We start from the raw sequence: 26,446 nt of genomic DNA on the forward strand, positions 1-26,446 counted from the left end.
TTCTCATTTTTTATAGTTTTCTTATTTATTCATTAACAAATGTTGGTGAAATGCTCCTCCTACTGTGTGCTAGGCAATGATCTAAGACTTAAAGGTATGACAATGAATGAAAAGTAGAGATGCCTGCTCTCAGGATGCTTATATTCTAGTGAGGGGAGCCAGAAAATACACACACATATACATATATATATACACATATGTACATATATACAATATATATTTATATATACATATACATATACTATATATACTATATACTATATATGTATATATACATATATAGTCTTCATAGCATCTAAAGCTAACTTATGTACACACATATACATATGCATATATGCATATATATACATAGGTATGTATATACATATATGCATATATGCATATATACATAGGTATGTATGTACATATATGCATATATACATAGGTATGTATGTACATATATGCATATATACATATATATACATAGGTATGTAGATACATATATGCATATATACATAGGTATGTATGTACATATATGCATATATGCATATATACATAGGTATGTATATGCATATATACATAGGTATGTATATGCATATATGCATATATACATAGGTATGTATATGCATATATGCATATATACATAGGTATGTATATGCATATATGCATAGGTATGTATATGCATATATGCATATATGCATAGGTATGTATATGCATATATGCATAGGTATGTATATGCATATATGCATATACATAGGTATGTATATATGCATATATGCGTATATGCGTATATACATAGGTATGTATATGCATATATGCGTATATACATAGGTATGTATATGCATATATGCGTATATGCGTATATACATAGGTATGTATATGCATATATGCGTATATGCGTATATACATAGGTATGTATATGCATATATGCGTATATGCGTATATACATAGGTATGTATATATACATACCTATGCATACATATATGTATATGTGTGTACATAAGTTCTCATAGCTTTAGATGCTATGAAGACAATAAAACTGGGTAATGAGATAAAGAGTAATCAGTGATGTTTCTAGTAGTCATTTTGCAGTGAGATTCTAAAACCAGTTCTGTCTCTGTTAGATGTCTGCTATGCCTAGTTCTTTATATCACCGAAACCTTCAGTTAACTATTATAGCTCAGGATTAGAATGTTTAGATTTTATTTTATTTTATTGTTTTTGAGACGGAGTTTCACTCTTATTGCCCATGCTGGAGTGCAGTGGTGCAATCTTGGCTCGCAACCTCCGCCTACAGGGTTCAAGCAATTCTCCTGCCTCAGCCTCCCGAGTAGCTGGGACTACAGGCATACCACCACGCCCGGCTAATTTTTTTTTTTTTTTTTCAAGTAGAGACAGGGTCATGTTGGTCAGGCTGGTCTCGAACTCCCGACCTCAGGTGATCCACCTGCCTCGGCCTCTCAAAGTGCTGGGATTACAGGCGTGAGCCACTGCGCCTGGCCCAGATGTTTAGATTTTAATTTAAGGGTTTTAATTCATTTTCCCTTTTATTGAATCATGATGAGTAAAATTTACTATTTGATTGTTTAGGATCTTACAATAGCTTGGGATAAAGAAATATCAATTGACCAAAAGTATAGCTGGAGAAAGTGGCATTGACTGCCTGGAATATTACTAGGAGCACTGCCTGAAAGTCGAGTCTTTGGGGGAAATCCAGGTTTTTTTCTTGTTCGTTCTCTCTCTCTCTCCCTCTCTCCCTGTCTCCTTCTCTCCCTCTTCCTCTCCCTCCCTCTCCCCGCTCCCCTCTCTGCCCCATTCCTCCCCCTTTCCATCCTACCCCCTCGTCCCTTCCCCCTTCCATTCCTTCCTTCTTCTCTCCCTTCTTCTCTGCCTCTCTCCTCTCTCTCTCTCCCTCTCCCTCTCACCCCTTCTTTCTTCCCTTCCTTCAAAGAAGTAAAGAGGTAAGTTCTTGTTAATTGAATTTTGATTAATTGGAATTGTATCACACACGGGGGCAGTTGTAGAAGTTGTAGTCCATTCTGACCACAGACCTTCAAAGCCAGAGCTCCCACAGCTCTTGCCTATCGTTAATGTCATGCTTTTGCTAAGCTAGAGATGTGTATAAATTAATGTTTCACAACTGCATATATTTTTAAATTAGATTTCCTTAACTTGAACAACATCTACAGTGCTTCCTTCAGGACAGTTGTTTTAAGTGTTTTAATAGTCAATACCCTGTGCCTGCTGGTTGTCCATAGGGGTCCCAGCCCTTGGTGTTTAGCATTGTAGAGAACTGAGAAGTGAAAAGGAAGCCCAAAGAAGCGTCCACTGACTTCACTGGACAGCTTCCCTCCCCCAGATGCCTCAGGGAAACATAATGAAAAATGTATTCCTGGAGAAAAAGTCTGATTTAAATCTCCTGGAGCTGGAGTTGCTTTTATATAGATTTTTTCTTTTACTTTACTTTGTTGTTGTTGTTCCTTAAAAGCTCACTCATAGGTTCATAGGTTCTTTTTTGAGCCAACAAAATCTCATATAGTTGAATTCCATGTTTAAGTCCGGGCATGGTGGCTCAATCTGTAATACCAGCCCTTTGGGAGGCCGAGGTGGGTGGATCACTTAAGGTCAGGAGTTCAAGACCAGCCTGGCCAACATGGTGAAACCCCATCTCTACTAAAAATATTTAAAAATTAGCCGGGCGTGGTGGTGGGTACCTTTAATCCCAACTATTCGGGAGGCTGAGGCACAGGAATTGATTGAACCTGGGAGGTGGAGATTGCAGTGAGCCAAGATCATGCCACTGCACTCCAGCCTGGGTGACAGAATGAGACTCTGTCTGAAAAACAAACAAATAAAAAAACACAACACCTTAAGATTTCACCTGCTACTTTTTTTCTTAGTACTTGATGTGTAAGTATTTCCCCCTAATTCTAAGCTGTTTGGCCTTCTGAAGAGTGGCTGTCATTTGGAACAACCTAAGTATATCTTCTCAGCAATGAAAATGTGTCCAAACATCTAGGCAGCAGGAGACCTGAGATCACTACTGAAATTGTATATTTTAAAAATCTGCATGAGCTGTTTTTCCTCCCACCAAATCAGAAACATGTGGCTGTGTTTCTGCATGTCTTCCTCCTTGGCAGGTGGAATGCCTCAGGCATGTGAGCGTAGGCCCTATTATTCAAACAGTTACTGGTCTCCTATCAGCACTTCAGTGGGCTAATCCACTAAGGCAGAGTCTCATTAACCCTTAGTTTGCCATATCCCCTTATAAAAAGCAGAGTGGCTGGATCAGTCCCATGAACACTAAGGTAGCAGGTTTGGTTCTCTAGCCTCAGAGTATTAGGCCTTAAAATTCTTAGAAACTCTTTATATGCAAAATGTTCTTTATTGTACACATTTTTTGATTTTATGTGTTTATTTTTGAGACAGAATCTCACTCTGTTGCCCAGGGTGGAGAGCAGTGGTGCAATCTCGGCTCACTGCAACCTCTGCCTCCAGGATTCAAGTGATTATCCTGCCTCAGCCTCCTCAGTAGCTGGGATTACAGGTGTGTGCCACCATGCCTGGCTAGTTTTTGTATTTTTAGTAGAGATGGGGTTTCGTTATGTTGGCCAGGCTGGTCGCGAACCCCTGACCTTAGGGTGATCCACCCACCTTGGCCTCCCAAACTGCTTGGATTACAGGTGTGAGCCACTGCACCTGGCCCACATTTTTTATTTTTAAGGTTACAAACTTAAGTCATTCAGAAAGTAAAATAAAAATGCACAATTTATTACCTTTAAAATTTTCTTTCCAATTTTAATGTTGACATTAGTTTTTTGTTCTTTTAGGGACTATGATTTTACTCAATGTTTTTGAAATTTGTATAAGTAATATTATTAAGGCTTTGAAATTCTGACAGATTTGATGTGTATTACTAATCTTTTTTTTTTGAGGCAGAGTCTCTGTCACCCAGGCTGGAGTACAGTGGCACCATCTCGGCTCACTGAAACCTCTTGCCTCTCGGGTTCAAGCGATTCCTATGCCTCAGCCCCCCAGGTAGCTGGAATTACAGGTGTGCGTCACCACACTCAGCTAATTTTTTTGTGTATTTTTAGTAGAGACGGGGTTTCACCATGTTGGCCAGGCTGATCTTGAACTCCTGACCTCAAGTGATCCACCCACCTCGGCCTCCCAAAGTTCTGGGATTACAGGCGTGAGCCACGGCACCTGGCCTGTGGTATACTCATCTTAATGAATGTCTTGGGTTTTAATAAAAGTAATAGGCTGAAGGCCGTGGTGGCTCACGGCAGCTCACGGCTGTAATCCCAGCACTTTGGGAGGCCGAGGCGGGCGGATCACAAGGTCAAGAGATCGAGACCTCCTGGCCAACATGGTGAAACCCCATCTCTACTGAAAATACAACCGGGCATGGTGGCGCGTGCCTGTAATCCAAGCTACTTGGGAGGCTGAGGCAGGAGAATCGCTTGAACCTGGGAGGCAGAGGTTGTAGTGAGCCAAGATCGTGCCACTGCACTCCAGCCTGGCAACAGAGCAAGACTCTGTCTCAAAAAAAAAAAAAAAAAAAGTACTAGGCTAAAATTTGTAAAGGAATATTTAAGATAATGTAATTTATTTTAGCCACTCTTAACATAATTTTTAGGTGTTCTTATGTGGAGTCAATTAAACGTGTAAAAAAGTGGTATATACCCACAAAATCATAATTTTAAAATTAAGATGAACTGAACATTAAGGAAAGCTAACTCACTGTCATCTTTTTCTCTGATGTTTTCTGTTTCTGACAAAGCAATGGAATTAGTACCCAAAGAGGGTATCTCTGTCCCTACTTAATTTTAATGTCTTAAACTTGTCTCTGTCTCTGAATGCCTACCAGGTATATCTGTTTTGCTCACGCACATTTTATAATAGATACTCCCTCTCTATTATTGCAGCATCCTTACTTGAATTCTTTTTCTTCTCTTACTTATATAGTCTTGAAAGCTTAGAATAAATCCTCTTGGGCATCCTTCGCTCCCTAGCCACTTATTTCTTTTAAAATGACTGTGTAAAAAACTTTAATTCTTTGAAAGTGATTTTGATGGTGTTTCAAACCAGCCTGAAGGAAACACCAACAATCTGGAACAAATCAAAAAATTAAAAAAGATAAGACATTTGAATTATAAGATTTGGAAGGAAGTCCTTTTTTTTTTTTTTTTTGGAGACAGGGTCTCACTCTGTCACCCAGGCTGGAGTGCAGTGACGTGATTCATAGCTCACACAGCCTCAAACTCCTGGGCTCAAACAATCCTCCCACCTTAGCCTCCCGAGTAGCTGGGAGTATATAGGTACACATCACTACGCCTGGCTCTTTTTTTGTGGAGATGGGGTCTCGCCATGTTGCCCAAGCTGTTCTTCAGTTCCTAGGCTCAAGTGATCCACCTGCCCCAGCCTCTCAAAGTCCTGGGATTATAGGTGTGAACCACTGTGCACAGCTGGTACCGTTTTTAACCTCAGGTATCTCACACATGCTACTCCTTCCTCCTGGAATGTTCTTTCCTCCATGTTTACTAAGCTAATTCTTCGTCCTTTGATTCTTAGATTGTAATTTCTTTTCTTTTTTTTTTTTTGAGACGGAGTCTCGCTCTGTCACCCAGGTTACAGTCCAGTAGTGCAATCTCAGCTCAGTGCAACCTCTGTCTCCCAGGTTCAAGCAATTCTTCTGCCTCAGCCTCCCAAGTAGCTGGGATTATAGGCACCCACCACCGTGCCTGGCTAATTTTTCTATTTTTAGTAGAGACGGGGTTTCACCATCTTGGCAAGGCTGGTCTGAACTCCTGACCACGTGATTTACCCACCTTGGCCTCCCAAAGTGCTGGGATTACAGGTGTGAGCCACCGTGCCTGGCAGATTGTAATTTATTTTCTTAGAGAGGCTTTTCCTGACCTTCATATCTGAAAATACATATACACTTACACAGTATTATTTATCTTTCTCTTCCTAGCACTTACTTTTTTTGTTTGTTGTTGTTGTTTTAAGAGACGGGGTTTCGCTCCATCACCCAGGCTGGAGTGCAGTCATAGCCCATTGAAGCCTTGAACTGAGGCATAAGCGATTCTCCTGCCTCAGCCCCTCAGAGTAGTTGGGACTACAGGCATTTGTTGTTTTTAGGTACTGGGTCTCACTGTGTTGCCCAGGCTGGTCTTGAACTCTTGGCCTCAAGAGATCATTCCGCCTTGGCCTCCCAAAGTACTGACAGGTGTGAGCCACACCATGCCGAGCCATAGCACTTACTTTTTAACTGGATGTTTGTGTTTCTGCTTTTTAATGTCAGTCTCTCCTGCCCAACTGTAAACTCCTTGGGGTCAGGAATCACATCTGTTTGTTTCAATATTATATATAGCCTATATAGCTTCTAGAACTGGGCCTGGAACGTCCTAGGCACTGTGAAGTGAATGATTGATACTTGGGTTTGGGGACATTAGTCTGGCTTATAGAACATATCATTTTCCTAAAACTTAAAAATCTTTTTAGGCCAGGTGCGGTGGCTCACACCTGTAATTCCAGCACTTTGGGAGGCCAAGGCAAGTGGATCACCTGAGGTTAAGAGTTCAAGACCAGCCTGGCCAACATGGCAAAACCCCGTCTCTACTAAAAATACAAAAATTAGCTGGGTGTGGTGGTGCGGGCCTGTATTCCCAGTTTCTCAGGAGGCTAAAGGAGGAGAACCACTTGAACCTGGGAGGCAGAGGTTGCAATCAGCTGAGATGGCGCCACCACACTCCAGCCTAGGCAACAGCAGAGTAAGACTCTGTCTCAAAAAAACAAAAACCTTTTTATACTGTTTTTAATTTAATAAAACTTTGTTTTCACGACAGTGTCTTTAAATGTTTTGAAATAATAGAATGAGAATTTTAAGTAGCTTTTAGAATTAATCATATTCTTTTAGTGGAGTTAAGACCTACTTTAATGGCTATACCCTCTTTTTAAGCCATCTAAATTAAATTCTGTTCTCTAACAAGTAACATATTTTAAAAATCTTTTAAATTGTAGAAGTAATTTGTTTTTTTTTTTTACCGAAAAGACAAATAATAAAAAGGTATAGAATATCTTCCTTCACCATTTCCCTCATGTCATTCCCAAAAGATAATTACTGGTATCAATTTTGTTTACATTGTACCAAATATTTTCAAGGCATGTATAAATTACATATTTTTAAATAAAAAATTGGAAGATATTGGTAGACATGCAGATTACTGACATGAAATAATACTGTAGTTACCATTCCTCTGCTTAGATTTTCTTGTTTTGGATATTTCTATAGAATAAATTTCTACAATGTGATTGCTAGATGGAAGAGTGTACATATCTTGAATTTTGATAGCTACTTCCAAATTGCCTCCCTAAAGGGTTTTAGAAACTTCTTTCTTTCTTTTTTTTTTTTTTTTTTTTTTTGAGACGGAGTCTTGCTCTGTCACCAGGCTGGAGTGCAGTGGCATGATCTCGGCTCACTGCAACCCCCACCTCCCAGGTTCAAGCAATCCTCCTGCCCCGGCCTCCTGAGTAGCTTGGACTACAGGCGCACACCACCACACCCAGCTAATTTTTAGTGTTTTTAGTAGAGACAGGGTTTCACCATGTTGGCCAGGGTGGTCTCAATTTCTTGATCTTGTGATCTGCCTGCCTCAGCCTCCCAAAGTGCTAGGATTACAGGCGTGAGCCGCCATGCCCAGCCCATCTAGATTATGTTTAATACTTAGCTCTTGTAAGTAGCAATGGTATGCATATCTTCATACTTATCCATATTTTTTACATCTCTCAGTGCTTTTCAAATATACATTCTTAGAAGTAGATTTGCAAGGTCAGAGTCTGAAAATTTAATGTTTTTCATATATACAACCAAATTGCTCTCAGAAAAGTTTCAAGTTACATCTTACTAGTAATCTTAGAGTGCCCATTTTTTCTAGAATCTGAGCATTAAAAAGAAAATTACCAGTTTATTTAGAAATTAAGTGGTTTTTTTTGTTTGTTTTTTTTGTTGTTGAGACGGAGTCTCACTCTGTCGCCCAGGCTGGAGTGCAGTGGCACAATCTCAGCTCACTGCAATCTCCGCCTCCTGGGTTCAAGTGATTCTCCTGCCTCAGCCTCCCAAGTAGCTGGGACTACAGGCATGCGCCACCATGCCCGGCTATTTTTTTAATTTTTAGTAGAGACGGGGTTTCACCATGCTGGCCAAGCTGGTCTTGAACTCCTGACCTTGTGATCCGCCTGCCTTAGCCTCCCAAAGTGCTGGGATTACAGGCATGAGCTACTGCACCTAGCCTAGAAATTAAGTTTTTAAAGTAACAAAATAAGAAAAAGGAGATAAAGCTATGATATGGGGTGGAAAATGAATGTTGAGACAGCATTAGATACTGAGTAAGTTGTATTCTTACTCCTTACATTGTTCAGTTAATAAATGCCCTTTATTCTCTTTATTTAGTTTTCTTTGGTTCTTTTTATGTATGTCACTGTTTTTTGTTTGTTTATTTAATGCCATTTTATTCTACTTACCTATACCTTTTCACCTAGAGACCAAATGAGAGGGTTGACACTGTATCAGAAAAACCAAGGGAAGAACCAGTACTAAAAGAGGAAGCCCCAGTAAGTTGTTTTACTGAATACTGTCTAACCAAATATGGTGGAAGAAGGTGAAACACAGTGATTGAATTGCAACACAATTGTATTGGTACTATGCTTCTTAATTTCAGAAATTATATTGAAATAAGTCTTGGAGCTGGTTTGATAGGTGGATATTTTCAGTGAATTATTTTCCTTTTAAAAACTATGACCTGTTTTTTTTTTTCAATTGATCATGTGCATTTTTTTTTTTTTTTTTTTGAGACGGAGTCTCACTCTGTTGCCCAGGCTGGAGTGCAGTGGCGTGATCTCGACTCACTGCAACCTCTGCCTCCTGGGTTCAAGCGATTATCCTGCCTCCCAGCTTGCCCAATAGCTGGGATGACAGGCACGTGCCACCATACCCAGCTAATTTTTGTATTTTTAGTAGAGACGGGGTTTCACTGTGTTGGCCAGGCTGGTCTCGATCTCCTGACCTTGTGATCTGCCCTCCTCACCCTCCCAAAGTGCTGGGATTACAGGCGTGAGCCACTGCGCCTGGCCGATCATGTGTATTCTTAACATGCCTTGTTAATAATTTGGCAACAGAAACCATCAATCCTATCTTCAGTATTTGGGGTGGGGCTTATTAATATTTTTCCTCCTTCCCTTTTGCTAGTTTTATATAGGAGGCATCAGAGAAAAGTATAATTGAAGATAAATTTACATTGTTAGCACTTTTAATGTACTTTATACATAGTTTCTTTTTTTCAATTTCTGATGTTTTTTGACCCTTTCCTGTATCAAAGTATAATTGAAGATAAAATTACATTGTTAGCATTTTTAATGTACTTTATACCTAGTTTCTTTTTCTGAATTTCTGATGTTTTTTGACCCTTTCCTGTATCAAAGTATAACTGAAGATAAAATTACATTGTTAGCATTTTTAATTTACTTTATACATAGTTTCTTTTTTTGAATTTCTGATGAAGTTTTTTGACCCTTTCCTGTAGGTTCAGCCAATACTATCTTCTGTTCCAACAACGGAAGTGTCCACTGGTGTTAAGTTTCAGGTTGGCGATCTTGTGTGGTCCAAGGTGGGAACCTATCCTTGGTGGCCTTGTATGGTTTCGAGTGATCCCCAGCTTGAGGTTCATACCAAAATTAACACAAGAGGTAAGAAAAGGCATAAACAGATACTAAGTAAAAGGTTGGAAATAAAAGTGACTTTTAAATGTTGTATGTGAATATAAGAATACACACATAATATATAATCTGATACAAAAATGTGCATATCCATATCAGTTTTGTGGATTTTTTTTTTCTTTTTTTTTTGAGACGGAGTTTTTGCTCTGTTGCCCAGGCTGGAGTGCAATGGCGCAATCTCAGCTCACTGCAACCTCTGCCTCCTGGGTTCAAGTGATTCTCCTGCCTCGGCCTCTGGAGTAGCTGGGATTACAGGCACCCACCACAATTCCTGGTTAGTTTTTGTATTTTTAATACAGATGAGGTTTCACCATGTTACCCAGGATGGTCTTGAACTCTTGAACTCAAGGGATGCACCTGCCTCGGCCTCCCAAAGTGGTAGGATTACAGGCGTGAGCCACTGCGCCCGGGCCTCTGTATCAGTTTTTAAAACCAGTGAAATACTGATAGTCATTTTAAATTGCAGAGTGCTTCTATGGCTAATGCAGTCCTTGTTTCCCTTATGACACCCTACATTTGCTTATAATTTGCTTACACTTGCTTTTTTTAAAGACCTTAATCTGACTGAAAATATGACCTCATATTTCCTAAAGAAAGCATATGGACAAGCAATCAGATGTTTTATATGAACTTAATAAGCATTTGCGCCAAGCCTTCTTTGAACATTTTTATTTCATCGTTGACTGCTATGGATAGTAATTTTTTACCCAGACAAGTACTTTTCATCCTGGCAAATTTTGCAGGATGCTTTTTTTTCCTCTACACTCTATTCTTGAATCGGTAAATTTACTGGGGCATCCTTGTAAATTTGATATGACATGTAGCCTGAAGGTTGCTATATAATATAGAATCCTACCTTAGGAATGTTAATAAAAATTAAGAAAGACAATTCTAACTTTTCTCTACTCCTCTTCTGGGATTTGACCAAAGAATGATGTGGAGTAGATTGCTGAGATTCTAGCATTTGAAATGAACTTGCTTAGTAGCCAAAGAAGGGTTTGAGCTTGGAACTTACTTCTGGGTGTTAACTTTGTGAATTGACTCTTGTCATGTGTAGAGTTCCTCATTGTCTGTGACAAGTTTGTACCTGTTTCTTTTTCTTTTACTTTAAACCATCTGTCTTGGTCCTTGTTCACTCTTCTGAAGGGAAAAAGTATCTCTTTATGTCTGGCAAGGCACATTTGTGATAGGATCAGCCATATCTGTGATTCTTGTGCTGCATAACCAAGAATCTCTCCCAGTATAGAAGGCCATCTGGCTCGACCATTTTTCGTCTTGTCAATATGACCTGCTGATTAAAGGTTAGGAGACGGGATGTGTCAGCGAGGCAGAAGTGAAAAACCAACATTGTTGGGTGTCTGCTTTAGTGCAAGGTCCTGTGTTCAGTAGTTCTCTTATATATTTTCTTATCCAATCCTCATAGCAGCAACACAATGAAGTAGGTACTTTTATTATCCCATATTTTAAATAGGTAAACAGAATCTCAAAGAAATCTTAATTTCATAACCTCTCCTCCTAAACACTGCCTTATATTACAGGGAAAGCAGTTAAATTCACCTAGTCATCATTTACAGAGGTTGGAGGAGGCAGTCTTAATTATAGTTCCTTCATTTATATAAGAAGGGTATTGGACTAGTCATCTCTGAAGTACCCTACCCCTCTAATAATCTATGGTTATATGAGTGGGAAAAGAAAAGACAAGGATTTTCCAAGAAGACCATGCTTTCTTAAATAAAACAATTCATGTCCACATCTAGGCCTCCAGAACTCTCTAAGAAGTTACATCATGTCAGAACTCTGGATCTTCACTTCTGTCCCCTGAGGAAAGCATACTGTTGAGATTATATAAAGAGTTTCATATTCAATTACTTTATGAAAACCTGCAGATTTCAGCTTTTTTCAAGATACAAATGAAAGCACAATTTATGTCTCATCTGTATTTCAAAGGAAGTATTTACATTTAGTTTTATTAATTAACCTAATCTCGGCTGGGCAAGGTGCCTCATGCCTGTAATTCCAGCACTTTGGGAGGCCAAGGTGGGTGGATCACCTGAGGTTAGGAGTTCAAGACCAGCCTGGTCAATATGGTGAAACCCCATATCTACTGAAAATACAAAAATTAGACAGGCATTTTGGCGCATGCCTCTAAGGTCTCACTCAGGTGACTGAGACAAGAGAATCACTTGAACCCAGGAGGTGGAGGTTGCGGTTGCAGTGAGCCGAGATCCACCACTTCATCCAGTCTGGGTGACAGAGTGCGATTTGGTCTCAAAAAAAAAAAAAAAAAAAAAAAAAAAAATTATAGCCTGGTACCCCCAGGCAGTTTCCTACTTTAGTGCTGGAAAAACCGATTTTGTTTATATTACTACCAGAAGTCTGAAATTTTAGGTTAAGAAATGCATATATTTTAACCTATATATTTTAATAAAAATTTAAATTGTTTATTTTTCTATAGTAGTTTTAAAAACTTTATTGAAATATAATTCTCATATCATAAAATTCACCTTTGTTTGTTTGTTTGTTTGTTTTTGAGATGGATTGTTGCCCAGGCTGTTGTTGCCCAGACTGTAGTGCAGTAGCACGATCTCAGCTCACTGCAACCTCCGCCTTCCAGGTTCAAGCGATTCTCCTGCTTCAGCCTCCCAAGTAGCTGAGATTACAGGCACCCACCACCACGCCGGCTAATTTTTTTTTTTTTTGTATTTTTAGTAGAGACGGGGTCTCACTATGTTGGCCAGGCTGGTCTCAAACTCCTGACCTTGTGATCTGCCCACCTCGGCCTCCCAAAGTGCTGGGATTAAAGGCGTGAGCCACTGCTCCTGGCCAATTCACCCTTTTAAAATGTACAGTTCATTGATTTAAAAATCTGTACATTCACAGAGTTGTGCAACCATCACCACAGTCTATTTTAGAACATGTTCATCAACCCCCAAAAATCCTGTATCCATTAGCAGTCACCCTCATTTCTACCCGCTAAGCAGCCAGTAACTACTTTCTGTCTCTGTAGACTTACCTATTCATCTGGCTTCATTCACTTACCATAACGTTTTTGAGGTTCATCCATGTTTTAACATGGTATCAGTGCTTTATTCCTTTTTATTGCCAAATAATATTCTATTTATGGCTATATAGTATAGTTTTAAATGCAGTAGTTTTCTGACAGTTTTTCTGAAAACCAAAAAAACACAGCCTAAAAATTCTGTTAATTATGTTCCACGCATGATGCCTATTAAGCATTTTATGCTGATCATTATTTTTTTAATAGCACATATACTGCTTGTATACATGGGAGATACCCAGAGAAATGAGTGAATCTCCTGTGTTGCTTTCTATCTAAGCAACTTTGTAAAATTTGTCTTAATCATATATAGTAATCACTGGTTTCCATATTGTTATTAGTCAGTATTCTTATTAGATTCTTAGCATTGGAAAATGTACTTAACAGTTTTTCACACATAAAGATGTGATAATTATTTGTAAGAGCATGTTGAAAAGATGTTTGGATCACAATTCTATTTTAAGTTGTATTTTATTATTTAGGACTCATTAAAAATTTAGCTCTTCAGTCAGAGACAGATGTGCTTGTTTCTTGACTTTTCAGGTCTGTAGCTTCTTATTTCAGTCTTATTTCATAGTTTTCCAGGTGTCAGGAAACAAAGTGCTAACAAATAGGCAAAACGTTTGTCTTGTTTCCTCTCTAGTAAATGATTTAATGGGGGAAGAAGTTGAAAATACAGATTAAAATGAAATTGCGTTATCTATAAATTTCGGCTTTTATGTTAAGTCCTTTGGGATTATCTGTTTATATCTGAAGAAATAACTCTGATGTTTGGAAACATTATGTACTATTTTTTTTAATCTGAATACCTGTACCCACTACCCTGTCCTTGAAATTCACTTATTACTTTAGGTTATATTTCTATTTTTCCCCCCAAAAACCCTTTGGATTTCAGATAAATCTTCTTTGACTAATTATAATTAGATTTGTGCTTAGGTCTTTATTCTCAGATGAGATGATATGAAAATCTGAGTCCACTGTTGCCTTTTTCTTCCTAATTACTTTGGGTTCTCTGAAAAGATCAGTTCCTGCATTTCTCCATTGATCTAATACTTTTTCTCTAGAACAGTATTTTTCAGACTATTTTTGGCAAAAGATCAGTTTTTTTTTACTTTTTTCAAATGTCTAGTCTACTATGTACTAATACCTCTGTAAAATACAACCAAACTTAATTATTTAAAAAAAAAAGAATGCCCTTCCCCTGAAAAAACACCTAGTGCAAGATTCTTGATCATGTGTCTAGATATCATAACAATGTCAAATTGCTGTCAGAGCTTCTCAATGCTTACTCAACTTCTGTACTTACTTTTGTCCCAGACTGGCTTGTTTGTCAAACCAATTTCAGAGTAGCATTGCCCTTAATCAGCAGTTCTCAGATGTTGTGGTCCCAGGACCCCTTTTACTCCTAAAACTTGAGGACTCAAAAAGGCTTTTGTTTACGTGGGTTATATCTAATGTTATTTAAATTTAGAAATTAAAGCTGAGATTCAGGTGCAGTGGCTCACACCTGTAATTCTAACACTTTGGGAGGCTGAGGCAAGAGGATTGCTTGAGCCCAGGAGTTCAAGACCAGCCTGGGCAACATAGCAAGACCCCATCTCAGTTTAAAGAAAAAAAGAAATTAAAGCTGAGAAAATTTCAAAATATTTATTGATTTATTTAAAAATAAGAGCCTATCATAGGCTGGGGCCAGTGGCTCATGCCTGTAATCTCAGCACTTTGGGAGGCTGAGGCAGGAGGATCACTTCAGGCCAAGCGTTTGAGACCAGCCTGAGCAACATAGTAAGACTCCCATCTCTACAAAAAAAAGCAACAAAAAAATTTATTAATTAACTGAGCATGGTGGCATATGTCTGTAGTCTTACCTGCTCAAGAGGCTAAGGCACAGGATTGCCTGAGCCCAGGAGTTTGAGGCTGCAGTGAGCTAGGATCATGCCACTGCAGTCCGGCCTGGGCCATAGAGTGAGACCATGTCTCTAACAACAAGAACTCCTTACATGCTATCATTAATTATATTTTTATGAAAAATGACTATTTTGTTAAAAAGTTAATGAGAAGAATGTTATTTTGTTTTGTTTTGTTTTGAGACAAGAGTCTTACTCTGTCACCTAGGCTGGAGTGCAGTGGTGCAATCAATTATTTGTGGTGATTTTCACAGTAGCTATTAGTTCTGTAACTGGTGGGTATTGGAACATATCTTTGGACAATCCAAACATACAAGTTTTAGTGGGAGTAATACTGAGGAACCTGGGTTAGATTCCCATTTTTGGCAAAGTAGATGTGAATGCTTATGTTCTGAAATGGTTAATAAGAATTTTTACTTACAGGTGCCCGAGAATATCATGTCCAGTTTTTTAGCAACCAGCCAGAGAGGGCGTGGGTTCATGAAAAACGGGTACGAGAGTATAAAGGTCATAAACAGTATGAAGAATTACTGGCTGAGGCAACCAAACAAGCCAGCAATCACTCTGAGAAACAAAAGGTAACTAACATGTTAATATTATTTACCTAGTATGGTTTTTAAAGAACTTAATAATTTAGAAGAATTTTTCATACTTGAATTCAGATAATTATTAGAATCCTTTTTTTAAACCCCTTTCAGCTGTTTTAATCATAATGGTAAATGACTAGTAAGTTTGTAAGTACACCAATGAGTTTTATATGTCATATAAATGACGTATAGTACTATTAAAAACTTTAGCTACCTGCTTAATATTGAATTCTATTGTGAGTTTCATTAATGTGCATAAGTGTACCAGATGCTAGTGAAATGTGGATTTTTGCCAGGGATTTTTACTCTTTTTTCTATTTCAGCATGTTTCCATAATTTCTTTTCATTCTTGTTTAACAAAATTGTTTTATGAAAGTAAACTTTTAAAAATATTTAGTGAGTGCTTATTGTGAAACAGGTATGCTTTTAAGCATTTTACATATATTAACTCACTTATTATTCATAACAACCTGTATGAGGTAGATACTATTATTCCCCTTTTTACAGATGAAGAAATTGAGGCACAGAAAGCTTATGTAACTGGTTCAACCGAGATCACACAAGTGATGGAATCAGGAAATATATTTGATGTGGTGGTGGATATTTTAGAATTTTGACATGAACTCTTGGTAATCTGGTTAAGAGTTTAAACTCAACTAATTTTAGTGTGGGTCTCTTATGATTCAGAAATTTGTCATTTTTTACACTTGAAAAACTAAATTTTATCACAGAATTTTGATTAATTTTATGAGACTTACATTTTACAGATTTATATATGAATATTTGACATATACTATCTCATAGTTTTATTAACTAATTTCTGGCTACATCAGTCTAGCCACCTGGATAATTCCTAATTGCTCTGGCCATCTCACACATCTTTATTCAAAGTATTTGTACCCCTCTTGCCAATCCAAAGTCTTCTGATTGACTCTGGACCTAGAGACCTGTGGAAACTATAATTCAGGTCTACCTTTTTTCTCATCCATGCCTGTTCTCCTTTGTCTTGTTAACTTTCATTTGTTTCTTGAGGCTCTGTCCTTTCACTTCATTCTGTCCCTGCATGCATTGTGGTTCAAACTCTGCCAGTAGCTTTGTTGTGATCTCTGTAGCACCCCTGACTTGCCCTCTGCCCTAGACATGGGAGAGAATTGGGAGTTTCAGGGTATCATTTTTAATGTTAGTGTTTTATTAGCTACTGAAAATAACCATTTCTGTAATCATTGTTCTCTTTTCCCTCATTATCACTAGCTTTTTATGTATATGAGAGGAGAAGGATGTCTCCCTCTTGGGGACCTTGTCCAGCAGAGTGATCAGCAAAGGAAGGATATAAAAGAGAGTAGATTCTCATGTTATCGAATATCTTTTTATCAGAATTATGGAGATAGAACATTCCACTTGTTTGACCAAAGAACCTGAAGATATTTATGTAGACCTGAAAAGATAACAGGATCACATGGGAAATACATATCAATTTTAATGTACCTATTAGAGTAAAGCATGTCTGATAATCTCTATCTTTTTTAAAGATTCGGAAACCCCGACCTCAGAGAGAACGTGCTCAGTGGGATATTGGCATTGCCCATGCAGAGAAAGCATTGAAAATGACTCGAGAAGAAAGAATAGAACAGTATACTTTTATTTACATTGATAAACAGCCTGAAGAGGCTTTATCCCAAGCAAAAAAGAATGTTGCCTCCAAAACCGAAGTTAAAAAAACCCGACGACCAAGATCTGTGCTGAATACTCAGCCAGAACAGACCAATGCAGGGGAGGTGGCCTCCTCACTCTCAAGTACTGAAATTCGGAGACATAGCCAGAGGCGGCACACAAGTGCGGAAGAGGAAGAGCCACCGCCTGTTAAAATAGCCTGGAAAACTGCGGCAGCAAGGAAATCCTTACCAGCTTCCATTACGATGCACAAAGGGAGCCTGGATTTGCAGAAGTGTAACATGTCTCCAGTTGTGAAAATTGAACAAGTGTTTGCTCTTCAGAATGCTACAGGGGATGGGAAATTTATCGATCAATTTGTTTATTCAACGAAGGTACCTCCTTTTTTCGTGGAGTTTTTTGGGGGATGGTATTTTAAAAGTGGTAAACCTTGGCATTTAAAACAATGACCTTGGCATAATTTAAATACCCTTTCTACCCACTGAATTTGAAACATACAGTCATTGTACTCTGTGGGCAAAAAAGACAGGCAAAAAGGCTATGTTTTTCTTCTTTTTTCCCCCTTCTTTTGTGATTTTCCCATCTGTAGTAGATTAGTCTTGAGCTGTGCAGCCAAAATTGAGCTTAGCTCCCTAAAGTCATGGAAAAAAACTGGGCACTTTGCCTGTTTCTAGTTTGCATAGTTAGCTTTTCTTAGTTGCAAAGTGTACTTCTTATTAAAATCATTTTTGTCAATTATATGAATTAACCATTGTTATAAAAACCACTGTAATAATTGTACCTGCTGACCTGTTTGGTTCCACCAGCAATTTTGTTAGATTCTTATGGGCTTGGGATATCTAACTGCCTTTCAGAGAATCCCAGAACTGTGTTTGTTCTGTAACAATTAGCTGTGGCAATAACTTGGGTAATGGGGTAAAAACAGCCTCTACAAACTGTGTGCCTTCATCAGTTTGTCCTGGGCCTCCATTTAGGGCACTTATACTTTAGCTTGAAGACTTTAAAACTCTTCCATAATATTGGTAGGTATTTATTCCGTGTACCTCTTCACTACCATCCCATCCCATCCCACTGTGTTGAGTTTATGATTCTGATTTAGTTGCATTTCATTCATGTGTATTAAAGAATTCTATGCTTATTTTTTCCTAATATAGTCATATGCAGATTAATTAGTTAAAAACGGGTATGCTTAATTAGTAATACATCTTCCTAGAGAAATGTCAAGGGTGCTCTTTTAACCTGGTCTGCCCATAGGTTCAGCTGACTTCAGTTAAGGCCAAGCTACCTGCAAAAACTTGAATTGCAGTCCCCACTTAGTTCTCTTGATAGCAAATGAATATTTTTCAGCTTTCAAATAGCAAATGAGTATGTTGCATCTTTTTTGAGTACAAATTGGCTTTATTCTTGGAGCTAGTTTTACTGCTTCTGATGCACAAGTCAAACTTTGTCACTACCACCCTAAAGAATGCTATTTAAAGGAAATTCAAGATAAAACTGATCTTTTCAAAATGAAGGCTCTAAAAATATATGCATGTATATATTTATATTTATTTTTTTCCTTTTTAAGAGATGAGGTCTCACTCTGTCACCGAGGCTGGAGTGCAGTGGTCAATAATAGCTCACTGCAGCCCCAAGGGATCTTCTGCCTTGGCCTTCCAAAGCACTGAGATTACAGTCATGAGCCACTGTGCCAGACCTTTTAAAAATTTTTTGTAGAGACAGGGTCTCACTATGGTGCCCAGGCTGGTCTTGAACTCCTGGCCTCTAGCTGTTCTCCTGCCTCAGTCTCCCAAAGTGTTGAGATTACAGGCAGGAGCCACGGTGCCTGGCCAAAAAAATACATATATGTTTATAAATCACTTCTTTACTTCTATTCCATTGCATTAAAAATACCTAAAAGGAGACCTAAGTTAATTATACCTGCCTTCTTTCTGCTTCGGATTACTTATTGGGTCACATTTTGGTCACCATGAGTGACATATTTCTGTATCTAGGGATATTCTTGTCTCTTAAGACATATTGGCATTTTTTTCTGTGTAATAGAGCACTTTACCAAATGCAAATGACTAGAGTTCTCTTACTGTGATATGTATAAAGACCAGAAAATATTTTGTTTTTATAGAAAATTGAGTGATACAGGTATATTTTTTAGTGACATTTATCACCTAGACTTAGACAAATACTCTACCTCACGTGATCTTATTGTGCATTTTAAAATGTATCTTGGAATTAGCTGGGCATGGTAGCACATGCCTGTAGTCCCAGCTACTCGGGAGGCTGAGGCAGGAGAATTACTTGAACCTGGGAGGCAGAGGTTGCAGTGAGCCAAGATCACACCACTGCACTGCAGCCCGGGTGACAGAGCCAGATTCCATCTTAAAAAAAAATTTTTTTTGGCCGGATGCGGTGGCTAACGCCTGTAATCCCAGCACTTTGGGAGGCCAAGGTGAGCAGATCACCTGAGGTCAAGAGTTCGAGACCAGCCTGGCCAACATGGTGAAACCTCATCTCTACTAAAAATACAAAAAAAAAATTAGCAGTGCGTGGTGGCACGCATCTGTATTCCCAGGTACTTGGGGAGGCTGAGGCAGGAGAATCACTTGAACCCAGGTGGTGGAGGTTGCAATGAGCCAAGATCACACCATGCACTCCAGCCTGGGCAACAGAGGGAGACTTCTTCTCAAAAAAAAAAAAAAAATTGTTTTTAATTTTTAAAAAAAGTATCTTGATCACTTAATCAAATTTCTGATAAAGGCTAAGATAACTTAATTGCAATCAAAGACCATATAAAATTTAAGCAAATTATGATCATTTTAAGCCATCTTTATAAGCCCATGATGCCACTTGCCTGGTAATCACCTGTTTTGTTGTTTTTTCTTTTGCCTTATTTTAAAGGGAATTGGTAACAAAACAGAAATAAGTGTCAGGGGGCAAGACAGGCTTATAATTTCTACACCAAACCAGAGAAATGAAAAGCCAACGCAGAGTGTATCATCTCCTGAAGCAACATCTGGTTCTACAGGTTGGTATGAATGAAGAGTATATATAGGTCCATTCTGAGAAATCCTTGTTCTGTTCTGCTATAATGTGGTAGCTGTGTTTCTAAGAAACTCTTAGTTATCAAAAGTAAATTATATTTAAAAATCAAAATATAAAAGCAGTTACTTTAATAGGAAAGTGGGTTAGGGGCTAGAGAACTTTATTCATAGCGAGTTATTTTTTGTACAAGAATTAAAATAATAGGGTTCTATAATTAAAAGTGTATAGCTATAAAAATCTATATGTATCTGAGTAAATACACCATCGATTATCTCTCTTTGCGTAATAACAGCTTTACTTTTCCCACTCTATTAGCACACACATACCGTTTCCTCCTTTACCCCTGTTGGAAACAAATGGCTGATGCCAAAGCTCTTGTCATTATTCCTAGTTGTGCTAGATACTAGTAGCTGAGGGGCCTAGAGCCTAATTGTCCTAATGTAACCTGTTTTCTGATTAGCAGACACCATGAATTGAAAATCAAGCCATGTTATTCTTGCTTAAAGGAAAAGTGACTGTATTCAGTAAGATTGTGCCTTTGGAATGTTTAACTTTTTTTTTTTTGAGACAGAGTCTCACTCTGCCACTCAGGCTGGAGTGCAGTGGCTCAATCTCGGTTCGCTGCAACCTCCACCTCCCAGGTTCAAGCGATTCTCCTGCCTCAGCCTCCTGAGTAGCTGGGATTACAGGGGCATGCCAACACACCCAGCTACTTTTTGTATTTTTAGTAGAGACAAAGTTTCACCATGTTGGCCAGGCTAGTCTCTAACTCCTGACCTTGTGATCTGCCTGCCTCGGCCTCCCAAAGTGCTGGGATTACAGGCACGAGCCACCACGTCTGGCCTGTTTTTTTTGAGACAGGGTCTCACTCTGTCATGCAGAGTGGAGTACAATGGTACGATCATGGCTCACTGCAGCCTCGACCTCCCAGGCTCAGGTGATCCTCTCACCTCAGCCTCCTAGGTAGCTGGGACCACAGGCATGCACCATGATACCTGGCTAAGTTTTTGTATTTTTTGCCATGTTGCCCAGGCTGGTCTCGAACCCCTGGATTCAAGCGATCTACCTGCCTCAGCCTCCCAGTGTGCTGGGATTATAGGCGTGAGCCATTGCACCCAGCCAACATAATTTTTTTGAGACTAACTTACTAAGGATTTTAGAGTTTCAATTGAATGTCTGGTGGGTTTGGTTTATGTAACAGTATTATATTAGTAGTATTTCTGTAATACTGCTTGCTTCATATAGCCATCAAGAAAAGAGTTAAGTATTAACTAGCGTGTTCATTTGGAATCTTAGTTTAGGAGAAAGGAGTTTGTTTCATTTTGTTCTTTAAAAATTTGTTTTGAATCTAAGAAGCGACTATAGTAGAAAAAAAAGTTAAACTATTTTCTGAACATACTTATAGACCCATATATGGGTTTCTTTGTTTTCCCACACTGACCAGCTGGGTGTCCTATGATTCAATTTGATTCTCACACTATCTCCCTGGTGTTAGAGTCCAATCCCTCAGGTTAAGGGCTCAACCCTATGAGACTGCCCCCACTTCAGATGTCAGTTGCAAGTCTGGGGCTTCAGAGCTTCTGACTGACCAGCTATAAATTGGAGGTTCTCATGACCCCCTCCTTGGGTTTAGTCATTTGCTAGAGCAGCTCACAGAACTCAGACAAGCCCTTTCTTTACATTTACTGGTTCATGATAAAGGATATGGCAAAAGATACAGATGAACAGCCAGATGGAAGAGATGCACAGGGCAAGGTATATGGAAAGGGCTGTAGAGCTTCCATGCCCTCTCTGGCCATGCCACCCTACAGGCACCTTCGTGTGTTCAGCAACCTGGAATTTCTCCAAACCCTGTAGCTCAGGGATTTTTATGGAGGCTTTATCATGTAGGCATGATCAATTATTAACTCAGTCTTCAGCCCCACTCCCCTTCTCGGAGGATGGGGGGGTGGAGCTTAAAGCATCTAATCATAGCTTGGTTTTTCTAGTGACCAGCCCCCAACTAGGAACCCACCAAGAGTTGCCTCTTTAGAGCAAAAAACACTTATATTATGCAGGAAATTCCAAGTAGGAGCTCTGTGCCAGGAACCAGGGGCAGAGATCAAATATATGTTTCTTATCATATCACAATATCACAGTGACCAAGTAATTTTCTGGATGGATCAAAGTCTTAAGACCTGAAGTGGTAATCTTGAATCAGTAGTAACTCAGGCAAACCTGTGACTGAGTGGCATAAAGTGTAAATATTTTTGTAAGGGAAATTTAAATAAGATTCTAATTATTATAATAGCAAAGTAAAAAAAATCACTGTTCACAAAAGTACTTGGGCTAGCTTTCTTAAAAAGAAAATAATGGGAGCTGCAGGACAGGGAGAGGTAATGCCAGTGGAGATGCGGCACATGTTGGATGGGGCATTTTAAACAGCCTTTTTCAATATGGAATTGGGAAGGAAAGTTGAGTTAAAGAAAGGAGGGAGTGAATAGCAAAGTCCAGTACTACATTTGCAACTTGTATCATTTCAAAATACTTTATAAAAAGATGAACTTACAATGTCAAAGGAATGAGTAGATGGACTTAGAAGATTTCACATTAGCCATAATTGAGAATGTTCCCTTCTTTGAATATTAAAAGAATCTTTTGGCCTCCACTTTCCAAATTAGATATGTCAGTTTTGTTACCTCTTTACACTAAATGATTAGTAATTTGTCTGAATTTAAATGGGATACCTAGGAGGATCTTTATTTGGAATCAGCAGTTTCCTAAGGAGAAAGTAAATTCTTCCTATATCAGACTGATCTTAACTCAAATATTATGCTTTTATTTTGGATGGAGCTTGTTTTTCTTCCTCCTCTCAAAGTTACTGAATTTTTTTTTTTTTTTTGAGACAGGGTCTTGCACCCAAGTTGAAGTGCAGTGGTGTGATCTTAGTTCACTGTAACCTTAAACTCCTGGACTCCAGAGATCCTCCTACCTCAGCCTCCTGGAGTAGCTGAGACTACCCAGTGCCTGCCACCATGCTTGGCTAATTTATTTTATTTTTATTTTTTGTAGAGATGAGGGTCTCACCTTGTTCCCCAGGCTGGTCTTGAACTCCTGGGCTCAAACGATCCTCCTGTCTTGCCCTCTTGAAGTGTTGGGATTACAGGCATGAGTCGCTGTGCCCAGCCTGAACATTTTCTTTTTATATAGTATTTTCATTGTAAGATTTAATTTCTGCTATGAATATTTCCTTTTTTTCTTAAGTGGAAGGTTGTACTTCTTTATATCTGGAAAAAGGCAGTGTTGTTTTTTGCTTAAGCAGGAACGTAGAATTTAGGTTGTAAATTAAGATTGAAAACTTAATTTAGGGCTGGGTATGGTGGCTCACACCTGTAATCCCAGCAGTTTGGGAGGCCGAGGCAGGCGGATCACAAGGTCAGGAGTTTGAGACCAGCCTGGCCAACATGGTGAAACCCTGTCTCTACAAAGGTACAAAAAAAAAATTAGCTGGGCATGGTGGCGCACACCTGTAATCCCAGCTACTCAGGAGGCTGAGGCAGGAGAATCGCTTGAACCCTGGAGGCGGAGGTTGCAGTGAGCCAAGATTGCGCCATTGCACTCCAGCGTGGGTGACAGAGAGAGACTCCGTCTCAAAAAAGAAAAGAAAAGAAAAAAAACTTAATTTAGGGACTGGTGCTCTAAAGCTTTGAGCTTGTTTGAAGTTTGGTTAACAGCTGTGGTTGATAAGCATACCTTGTCTTTTTAAGTGACCATTTTGCTTTTTGTGAAAATAACTTCAGTAGTTGAAAAGTCAAAATAGAAACTTGTTCACCCTTCAGAAACCAATTGCATCATCTCAGCTGATGTTAACTGCTTAAGGAAATTATTGAGCCTTTTCTTAGTAAATTTCAGGGATATATAAAATGTTTGGCACTGTCACATTTTTGTCGTTTGAAGAACTATACTTGTATTCACACTAGATTTCAAAGTTATTTTCCAAACCCAGAAATGCTCACCTCCTCTTTCTTAGAACATGAACATAATACTCTTCAATGGTTTTAAATGTATATGTTCTTTGGGTAACTTTCAGAATAATTTTAAGAAATCATGTTGCTTTATCCTCTATAAGACAGTAAATCAAATCTCATCTGCTCTTCATGGTGTGATTATATTACCCTCAACACAAGTAAATATTTTTTTGTTCGTTTTTAAGCAATTCCATTTTCATTTTTGCCCTTCCTAGTAGTAGTTGAATATTGACACTTTAATACTAAAGTATGGATCTCGGATCCTCAGGTTGGTCTGGGAGGGTAGCATATCTGCTGTCTTAGTAAACATTTTCGTCAGTGTAAGGAGAAGAGTGAGAGTAAAGAAAGGAGCCAATACCTTTATTTGTGATTACTATAAATCGATTAACCACAGCTCCAAAACAATATATTGTTATCAAACTACCCGCTCCTTCCCAACAACAAAACAAAGTAGTGGGATCCTTCATTTTGGCTTTGAACTAAAGTGAGGGAAGTCATTTATACATAGCCAAGAGCAATGAAACCAGAAAATATAAAGGTTATATGAAAGGCTTTATAGATAGAGCTTTATCTGATTTTATAGGTCTTAGTGGCTTCTTCCTATGGCAAGCCAGAGGTGATTATGATTTAGGAAGGAATATGTAGGTGGTCCAGGCACTGAAAACATGGAGAACAGCTGCACTGCAGGTATCATTCCTCCTCAGGCTCACAGAATGAAATCATTCCTGACAGTGTTCTTTCAAGTTGTGTTCTTCAATTTCAGTTTCATCCTTTCCAAAAATGGGGTCCATGTGAGTTTTCTTCAATTCGCTTTTAAAGAATTGTACTCTTTAAAAATCTTAATAGTTTGTTTTACCATTTAACATGAAAAAGCTTGATAATTTGTTTCAACTAGTTTTCCACGACTAATTATTTCCAGAGTATAACAGATCCCTTGATAGTCAAATTAATGATTAGGTTTTGGTCACATTTTTTGCCTTCCCTGCTTTTCCTGCTTTTGTTATTAATAACAACAGCAAAACTTATATAAGTGCAACAAGCACTGTTAACCATTTTATGTATAGAATTAATTAAACTCATTTGTTAAAATGCAGAATGTGTGGCACTGATTGAATTTTGAACCAATAATTTCTAACATCAGGTGGATAATAAAGTTATTTTTATGCATCCTTCAGTCCCTTCATTCCCTAATTATATTTACCTAAAGATGTTTATGTGCCTTTAAAACTAATGTGTCTGCTGTTTTAGTTTGACTTTTTAATTTTTAAAAAACCAATCCCCCTTTATTTGTATAATTTAGGACCCTTTGTGAATCCCAGTCTCAGCTTATCAGCCTTTACAATTTGATCTGTTAAATAATTTATATGCTCCTGAATGTTTAGCAGTTTTTAATGATTTTAATTAAAATTCCAAAAGTAATGGGTAAGAAAAGCAAGGAATTTGGTCATATCTTAATTACATAGATGTCAAGGTATCCTTAAGTGAGTTTTTGTTTGTGTGTTTAAATCATTTCTTAGGCTCAGTAGAAAAGAAGCAACAGAGAAGATCAATTAGAACTCGTTCTGAATCAGAGAAATCCACTGAGGTTGTGCCAAAGAAGAAGATCAAAAAGGAGCAGGTTGGCTTCCTACATGTAGAGAGTTAAAACATTGTATTTGTAAATGTTGTGGCTTACATTCCTGTCTTAAAAGAAAGAGAAACTTTCCCCCACACTGAGTTTCCTTTCTGGACTATCTTACGCTTCTGTCCTGGTGGGTTCCAGTGCTCAGTTTTAATACAGCCATCCCTGTGATTCTGCTTCAAGCATTTTCACAGAAAACAGGTTTCAGGAGATGGGAAGCCAGTGGTGCAAGACTTAAAAAATCCTTCACATTTATTTAGAAGTTTCTGTTATCAGCAGAATGATTTCATGTTTTTATGATTTTTATTTGGAACCATCATTGAGTTCCTTTTTTTTTTTTAAGTTTGATTTTTGGTTTAAGCTGCTGGTATGTATTGTTTTTTATTTTTTAAACAAATCAATTTAATTTATATTCTTATATTTAAGAAGCAGATATTCATAGATGATCTGTTTTTTCTGTTAATATCGCAGATTTTTTGGAATGTTATTTTCCCCGTGGAATATTTGCCTGATATCAGGTTGTCAGATAAATAATATTTAGGTAAAAAAAGATGTGTGGGGGGGTTGCATTTTGACTGAAGTGTATTAAACCAGTGTAATCAATGTAGTAAGATACATTTAAATCAACTTTTCAAATAAAATTTTAGAAGCCATTCTTCTTTAAATTAAACTCACAATCAGATTTTTTCTTAATTTTTTTTGTGAAAGAATATCCATTCTTACAGCCTAAACACCTGCTAGTAAACAAAACAAATTCTGAATAGAATTAGTTCCAATAAGTTTTATATTTTTTAAACCAT

General features: G+C 38.2%; 1 protein-coding gene across 8 annotated transcripts in view; it reads left to right on the forward strand.

Moving 5' to 3' along the window:
* NSD3 (nuclear receptor binding SET domain protein 3) overlaps positions 1-26,446 on the forward strand; it is a 112,688-nt gene that overhangs the window by 35,747 nt on the left and 50,495 nt on the right. For all 8 annotated transcript variants that reach the window (XM_019032155.4, XM_019032151.4, XM_019032148.4 and 5 more), the window contains exons 3-8: positions 8,527-8,598; positions 9,567-9,729; positions 15,145-15,299; positions 16,838-17,353; positions 19,875-20,001; positions 25,543-25,643. In XM_019032155.4, coding sequence (XP_018887700.1) covers positions 8,527-8,598; positions 9,567-9,729; positions 15,145-15,299; positions 16,838-17,353; positions 19,875-20,001; positions 25,543-25,643 — 1,134 coding nt within the window. The remainder of the gene's footprint in view (positions 1-8,526; positions 8,599-9,566; positions 9,730-15,144; positions 15,300-16,837; positions 17,354-19,874; positions 20,002-25,542; positions 25,644-26,446) is intronic.

Source organism: Gorilla gorilla, chromosome 7 (genome assembly GCF_029281585.2).
Source record: "Gorilla gorilla gorilla isolate KB3781 chromosome 7, NHGRI_mGorGor1-v2.1_pri, whole genome shotgun sequence".
Lineage (NCBI taxonomy): Eukaryota > Metazoa > Chordata > Mammalia > Primates > Hominidae > Gorilla > Gorilla gorilla.